Source organism: Myzus persicae, unplaced genomic scaffold (assembly GCF_001856785.1).
Source record: "Myzus persicae strain clone G006 unplaced genomic scaffold, MPER_G0061.0, whole genome shotgun sequence".
Taxonomy (NCBI): Eukaryota; Metazoa; Arthropoda; class Insecta; order Hemiptera; family Aphididae; genus Myzus; species Myzus persicae.
Genome location: NW_019101024.1, coordinates 426,629 through 434,962, shown reverse-complemented (window position 1 = coordinate 434,962; position 8,334 = coordinate 426,629). Strand labels below are relative to the sequence as shown.

Genomic DNA, 8,334 nt, shown 5'->3' with positions numbered 1-8,334 from the left:
AGGACCGAGTACCCCGGCTCCTCATTCAACATTGGTGAAGCCACACCTACAGACACCTGAGAGTCTGCGCTCTCCTGTTCCGGTATCACCGAGAATACCTTATGCTCTCTACCATTTTTTTCTTATCTACGCACGACGTAAAGATTAAAAAATAAAAATATCGAAATTTGTGACGACGACATATTAAGGCATAAACGCTAAAACGCCATACACTCACAACCATTAAACACAATTATTATTAACAGATCAAATCGGTAGGTACTATACTTCTATCACTTCATTCAATTGACAAACTATAAATACAGTAGCATAGGTATTAGGGGTATGTATATCTCAAATTTCTGTTTTATATGTTTGTATGCGTATTTATTTAAAAATTTTAAAATATAATGTACTTATATCTTATGATGTAAATATTATATTGTAACAAATGTTTAATTTATATTAGGTAAGACATCATAAAAATAAAATTTATTATTTATATAACATACCCAGTAAGACGGAGGAATAATATTATTACAAGATTTACCAGCAAAACAATCAATTGTTTTTTATTTTAACAACGATAATGGCTCATCACTTCAAGGAAGAAGACATTGATGGTAAGACAATAGCTAATTGTGAAAACCATTATGGAAATGATTACTTGTGGATATTGTCTTAATATGTGTAGTGTATTTTACATTCTAATAATTTTTTTTTCAGAATTCAGGGAATGTTTTTATCTATTTGCTAGAGAAGGCGTGATTAATAAATTAGATGAACTCAGTGTAATTATGAGATCTCTCGGAATGAGCCCAACAATAACTGAATTAAAGAAATACTTCACAGAAAACAGTAAGTACAAATAGGTAATTGGGATTAAAATAAAATAATATTATTTTTAAATTTACTCTTGAAAATAATTAGTTTATCTATGGAAAAATGTATACAACTTAATATTTGTATTTTTTATTAAAATCATAAACATCATAAATACATAACTCTTTTAATGTTTGACATTAAATTGAATAAAAAAATAATTTGCTGAATAGTTTGCAAGTTCAGCAACCGAAACCTAAAATAAAATCTCAACATCAGTATGCTAAACTTGTGGGAAACCCTAGTTAAACAGACTGTGTAAACACATTATCAACCCCCCCCCCTCCAGGTTAGATTACTAAAGACTAGGTAAATTAAATCATAAATATTGTTGAGTCCAATTATCATAATTAATTTGTAAATAATTCATTAAATTATTTCATACATAGTTTAATAATGCCTTAGAATAAAAATATACATCAATGAATATTATATTAAATCATATTATGCGTTATTTTTTTTTCAGATGGAAAATTACATTTTCCAGAATTTCTGAAAGTAATGCACAATCATTGTCGTGTGGAAAAACTACCTAATGAAATTTTGGCAGCTTTTAAAGCTAGTGATCGTCAGCACAGCGGAACAATTCATAGTAAACATCTCAAACATCTATTACAAGGTTGGGGAGAACATTTAAATAGCAAAGAAGGTATGTTATTCATTCTATTAAAATTTAATGAACTCAATGATTAAGGCCTCATGTCTAAGGCCTGTTTTTTTAATCTAGTTTAAAATAAATAATGATCAGTAAATATTATTATTTTTTAGTTGAACAAATTTTTCGAGAAGCCAATGTCCATCCAAATGGCAAAGTTAACTATGATGAATTTGTAAAAATTGCTTGTGCGCCAATTCCTGATTATTACTAATCGTCACATTTCTAAATGATTATTTATTGATTTGGTCTTAAGAACATTGATTGATGTACCCCTCCTGTAGTGGAATTCCATCTATGGCCGTCACTAATTTCAAAATTCTGGGGTTGCATTAAAAATTATCTACAAAAGATTTGTATAAAGTTTATTTTTCAAAAGTGAAAATAATTAGTCACTCGCTAATACCTGTAATTCTTAGACAGCACTTAATGTTCAAATGCAGCTAATTTCATGCCATTACAATATTGTAAATATTTAAACTCAAATTTTTAATTCTAAAATTAAATGAAAACCAAGTTTTTCACGGAATAATTATTGTTTTTTATATAATATCAACAGTTAAACATTTTTTTAACCATGATACAACAAAAAACAAATCATTTTTATTAAGACTTGGGCAATAAAATATATTGTGTATCACTGATACATTTTCAAAATTAAAATATTTTTTTTTTGTAGTAAACCGGTACCCATACTATCAAAAATATCCCTTGTGACGCCTTAGATGCCATTCCTTATTTATTTGCATTCACATATTTTTAATACACTTGGATTGATACTGCCAAGTATTAAAAATGTAGATTTTCAACTATGTTTATTGTGAAACTGTTTATATTTGAATATTATGAATTGTTACTAATTTAGAATTTTTATACTATACTATACTAATTTTTAAATTAAAGATCAAATGAAAATGCACGATGCACATGTATGATGTTTTGATGAATTTAAAAATAAGTAAAAAAAAACATAATTTCACTATATGCTTATAATGTATAATGTATAATTTACTATATATATTTATTAAAATATGATTTAATATGGAACATAGTATTAATTATTTTTTAATGTTTTTAATATTTATCTTCCAATTTCTGATTAAGATTTAGGTATTGTAACCTAGGGTCGAAGTGAGTTGGGATGTAAGAGGACTTGGTCAATTGTAAGAAGTAAATTTATTAGTGTCAGATTAAAAAAAAATATATATACTGGCTTACCATAGCAGTATGGCACTGCCACTTAATATACAATTAATGTCAAATTATGTAATATCATATTTTGTAATAATTTGTTACCTCCTAATATTTTAATAACCTTCCTGTACCAGGTCTTTCATTTAACGAATATACTTATTCAAAAAGTATTAATGTTTTTGAGAATATTTATTTTACACGGTTTAAAGTTGTTACAAACCAATGTTTTTATTAAAACATTCCATTTTAAATATTTTATATTCTCATAATTTTTCAAGTATCAGAATTACAAGATACAGTTTTAATTTAATCTTTGAAAGTAGAATATTTTTCTGAGTATTTAGATACATAAAAATCAAATTTTTGGATAAGTAGTTTATGAGTTATAACTTTAAATTAAAAGGGTAAATATTTCTTAAAATATTTGAAACTGAAAATTGTATTATATACCAATTAATTAGTACGCTGTTGGCTTGTCACTATATTGTATGTGTTTTTTAAAGTAACAAAATTCATACATGAGTTGTTACAAATAATATTTAAAATAATGATGAACCTAATAATACTTTCATAAGATTATACTCAATTGAAATTAATAAATAATCAACTAATAATTTGAATTGATAGAATTTTGTTTTATTATATATTACATTACAATTTAAATAATTTTTTTTAAATATTACTTTGTCATAATAACTTTTGAAATCCAACCAATTTTTTTCAACAGTAATATTTTTAAAAAAAAGTTTATACAATATGAATAATAAAGTTTTATTGAATTAACGTTTTTCCATTGCGTCCCATGGCGTGTGATTCAATTGGACTGAATGTAACTGTAATTCTAAAACATAAACAAATATTAAATAAAAAATATCGTATATTCGTTTCATTAAAAAATATTAATTCACATTTTTTTCCTTTGAAATATAATCGTAGTGTTTAAATAATATATATATATAGGGTGTAACAGAAAGATAACAAATAAAATAATTTGTGTTCTATTCAATATTTTTGATTTTTTTTCAATATAATTAATAGATGCTTGTAGTTTGTACAACACGTATTATTACTTTTTAACCATTACAACGATGAAAGAAAAAATAATATTAATAAAAACACAAATTGTTTCATTTGTAATATATCTTTTTGTCACACTCTATATGGCTCTATATATAGTATATAATATATAATACAATTATTGTTCTGTTTGTCTGTTTATATTATATTGTGTGTTTAATTGTACAATATACTATTGGTAAACGGTATACAGCACTACGCAATATAAATGATTATTATTGAATAAATAATAGATAATAGCTTTACGATTTAATAGTATTTCTACAACTGTTTAAAATTAAACTGTACCCATTTCAGTAAAGATACATATCTATTTCTACATACACACTTAAGGTTTATGTATTTTTGGATGTTTTAAATTACCTATATCTTAACCCGAAATACATACACATTATATGAAAACAATATTTTATTCTGCTCACCTATTTTCATTTATTTTTAGATATTTCGTAATCAATGAAAACAATGCAGCCGAGTGGAGTTTGTTATCAATTTCATTTATACCATCAACGCTGAGTAATGATACAATCACTGCTGGCTCTTCAGCGGAACCAGCAATAGTAATAGGTTGGTTTCCATTTACAAATACTAAAATATCCTAAAAACAATTATTACATTTTAGCATTTCATTTTTATTATAGATATAGATATTAATATATTTTGTAGGTATCACTGGTATCAGCATTAATTATAAATACTTTTTTTAATTACTAGAATTTATAATCAATGGTAACAGTTTTGGTACAATGGTACATTGGTACCTATTATTGAGTTTCAAATAGGCAAATACTTCATGAAAGCTAAATATAAATAATTATGTACTTACAGATTTCGGTTTTTTTAAAGTTTTAGCAAGAGCTTCTGTACTCTGCACTAAAAATTCGTCATCGATGTCCGAATGTTAAACATTAGTATCAAGTCTTAGGATAGACATTTTTTTAATTAACTGTAAAAACTGTCAATGGCTAAAATAAAAACGTATGTTTAATCTTCACGTCCTCCTATTTATTAATAAATGATTAACTAGTTCAACAAGCAAGTCAGTTATATATATATTATACAAGTAGATTAATTCAATTTTACATAATACCTTGCATAATAATAGGTAGGTATATAATACATTATTACGAACTTCTCTAAAGATTATATGTATATTTATTTCATAAAAAAAAACTTACGTATAAGTACTCTGAATCATTTTTTTAAAGTAAAATAAAAGTGCGTTCAACATTAGATAATAAAGTTTATAACAATTATGATATAATAAAAATGTTGAGTCCTCTATTATCTAATAGCATGAGCAGGCAAATCAATAAAATCACAAATTACACAAGATATTTTTTTTAATTTATACCAAAAAAAATGTTTATTGATTTATTTTAATTATGATAATTTTTCTATCATTAATTTATTCTAAGTTGCTTACCAAAAAAATAATTGATGAACATAGTTACATATTATTATATTATTGCAGTGTAAAATCATTTTTAGTATTGTAAAAATATTGTTGTTTTGCTTTTATATTATTTTACCTTCTGTAAAGTATAAAATCCGTTGTTTTATGATGATTTAATTTACCTGCGGCTTTAATTTAAGTATTGACGTTACAATTAAATTAATACTACATCTGCAAACTGAATAAAATAACTGGATGTGCAATACAATCCCCAATTGAGAATATTTTTAGTATTATATATAAAATTATCATTTTGATATTAAAAAAGAGGAAACAGTTATGCAGTACAGTAACACTGAATAACAGTCAATATATGTGAATTTAGGTAAATAATTCCGCCATAAAATAATTTTAGTGTACTTGGCAAAGGTGTTTGGAATGAAAAATACGATTAATATATAAATTATTTAAAAATTATCATGCCTATACCAAACTAAAAATATATATTAAATATAACATGGATTTATATTTAAAAAAATAAATGATTGATTTACATATATTTTAAATAAGTTTGAAAATAATAATAAAATTAAAAGTTGCTTTTATTTACTACCTTATTTATTATTAAAAATAGTTATATTTATGTTTATAAAAAAATCAAACGATAAACACATAAATACCCTTTACGTCAATATGTACAAAAGTCAATGATAAACATTTTAAATAATTTTACTTCTTTCAATTTTTTTTTGGACATTTTTGAAACCTATCGGAAAATTTTATTTCTTAACACTGACATTTTAGCTTGGTCCAATTTCACTACGGACACTCTTGATTTCGGAAATTTTTAGTGGCAAACGTGGACATTTTTGTAGTATATCAATATCAGTATAATTTGATTCCTATTGTAAATCATTGAATACCAAAAACGAGGCTGAACGGAGACAGCCGTCAGTCTATATTAATAAGTGAATTTCACGATGTGATATCCATTTTTGATGTTTCTAATAAAGAAAGTAATTTTATTTACTATTAGTAATATACAATATACTAATATAGTAGGTTGATTTATTTTTGCGAAAATCTTACATTTATTTTATTATTAATACAACTGTACATAAGGACGGTATTATAACTGGTATAAGTAGTATGCATATTATAGTTATATACCATTTATTACATTTTTATCATAACTTTTGAGTTATACATAGTTAATATCACAGAACAGATTAAATACCTCCTACAATAGAACAGTAGTTTCCAACCGTGAGTGGGAATTTTTCGTCAGGGAGGAATTTATTTAGATACTGCATTAGGGGAAAATAGTGGTGATGAAATAACGAGAATTTTGTTGTTGAAATAATTTTGCCATTTTACAAACAAATTGATTTTCAGACGGTCGCCCACAGATAACAATTTATTATATAGGTACCTTGTTCCTACGAGTATAATTTTATACTGATTGACCTCTCGAAGGTAATCTAATATTGATAATTACAATGTTTAACCATAGAGTATAATATGTAGTTATTTTGTATCACTTGAACAAAAAAAATAAAGTCGTCTAAACTCTAAAGGGGAAGTGGAGTAAGCGGTGATATTGAATAGAGTCCACATTACTTTTATGTGTTTAAATTAAGTTCAGTTTATTATCTTAATATCTTTGAATTGAGTCTGTATAGATAAAATATCATATTATTTAAACGAAAATGACGTAGTCCAATGTTTCAAGGAAGATTTGATGGCAATAAAACCATGTGATGACGAAAAAAATAGCAGTTTTACTTTTTACAGATTATATTTTAAATAATTACTTTGACAGTTTCCCGCCAAAGTTTGGTGTGATTTTTCAGCAAGCACTAATTGAACCACTATCAGTTGTGAAAGTTTACACACAAAATTAAATGCATTTTTTCACTCGGGACATCAAAATATTTTTATTCCGTTGGCACACTTCTGGGAATGTAGTTCAATACATACATAAAATTACGAAGCAAAGCAACCAAACCATGTAAAAATTCATTGGAAAAGGAACAATTTTTCAACAGACAAACAAATATATAAATAAACAAATTTGCTCATTCGACTTTTTTAAATCTGTATCATTTAAATTTTACCAGCAATACTATTTAATTAGCATCATTGTATTATTATATTGGCTTTTTATACTTTTTATAATTACGATTAAAAAAAAAACAGTGTAAACAATCTCATAATCACACACATTTTTTGGGCGACTGCTCAGCCAACCTGCACGTGGTGTCTGGGTAACTCTAATAGGCTGATGGGATTCAACTCGAACAATCTAACAATATTGGTCGGACTCAACTCCGATAACCCAAAAGTATTTAAGGAGCTCAATCAATTGTTATCCGGAGTGAGAATTTTGAAAATGTACACTAAAAAAGGGACTTAGAACAAAAAAGCTTGGGTACCACTATATTAGAATAAACTATTTTGGAGGAACCTTGTACTCAATTTTAATACCTTAGTTATATTCATATTAAAATAATTTGTAAATGTTCGTGATTTAGAAGAATTTAAACTTCAAATGCTTGCTAAAATATTCTGCTTTTGACAAGTCTGTATAAGATAATTTTAGGCTCGAGATCGAGTTATAAAAATATATCCATATCTATGTTTTAGGAAAAGTACTACACACCTGGGGCGCATCACCATTGTACAATGTCCGCTGTGGGCACAACGCCATGGCCTCCTACCTCCTACCTCCTACCCCTTGCTCCTTTAATCAGGGCTTGGCTTTTGAATGTGATTAAGAATTCCGGTTTTCTCAATTATTAAGAAATGTCCTAGTCATTTTATATTTTTAATCCTCATGTCATTACTAATTAGTTCCAAGTTCCAACTAAATTCACTTTCCTACCACAAAAGATATCGAAGTTGAAAATCCAAGCATTTTTACTGTTCCAAAAGGTGATGAAGTAAAAAAAAACACATCATTGTAAAATGAATACATTCATAGCTTCTCTAAGAATCTAAAATATTGATCACATTCATGAAATATAATATATTATACATCTCAAGTTTGAAATATTTTTCACACACGTGTATGACAGATACCTACATGAAAATATAAACAATATAACAATACCCACAACGATATATTTTTATATAAAATCGGGCTGTTTTG

General features: G+C 25.9%; 2 protein-coding genes across 3 annotated transcripts; one reads left to right on the top strand and one right to left on the bottom strand.

Annotated features, from left to right (window-relative positions):
• LOC111027340 (calmodulin) lies at positions 1 to 2,771 on the top strand. Of its 2 annotated transcripts, none has more exons than XM_022305701.1 (5): positions 1 to 254; positions 449 to 602; positions 706 to 837; positions 1,328 to 1,510; positions 1,630 to 2,771. In XM_022305701.1, exons 2-5 carry the CDS (start codon positions 569 to 571, stop codon positions 1,728 to 1,730), a joined length of 450 nt encoding a protein of 149 aa, XP_022161393.1. In that variant the 5' UTR covers positions 1 to 254; positions 449 to 568; the 3' UTR covers positions 1,731 to 2,771. The 2 variants fall into 2 exon arrangements, with proteins under 2 accessions (XP_022161393.1, XP_022161392.1); XM_022305700.1 differs by having other exon boundaries at positions 1 to 322.
• A 677-nt stretch (positions 2,772 to 3,448) lies between these two features.
• LOC111027341 (D-dopachrome decarboxylase-B-like) lies at positions 3,449 to 4,736 on the bottom strand. Its single transcript, XM_022305702.1, is given in 3 exon segments — positions 3,449 to 3,551; positions 4,210 to 4,385; positions 4,614 to 4,736. Coding segments are annotated over 3 exon segments (354 nt in total). The 5' UTR covers positions 4,722 to 4,736; the 3' UTR covers positions 3,449 to 3,481.
• Between the last annotated feature and the right edge of the window lie 3,598 nt (positions 4,737 to 8,334).

What these genes read in the sequence shown, in the direction of transcription:
- LOC111027340 (XM_022305701.1), top strand. Translation starts at nt 569, where the DNA reads ATGGCTCATCACTTCAAGGAAGAAGACATTGATG. An exon ending in GAAATACTTCACAGAAAACA is followed by an intron (nt 838 to 1,327) that starts GTAAGTACAAAT and finishes TTTTTTTTTCAG; the next exon opens with ATGGAAAATTACATTTTCCA. An exon ending in ACATTTAAATAGCAAAGAAG is followed by an intron (nt 1,511 to 1,629) that starts GTATGTTATTCA and finishes ATTATTTTTTAG; the next exon opens with TTGAACAAATTTTTCGAGAA.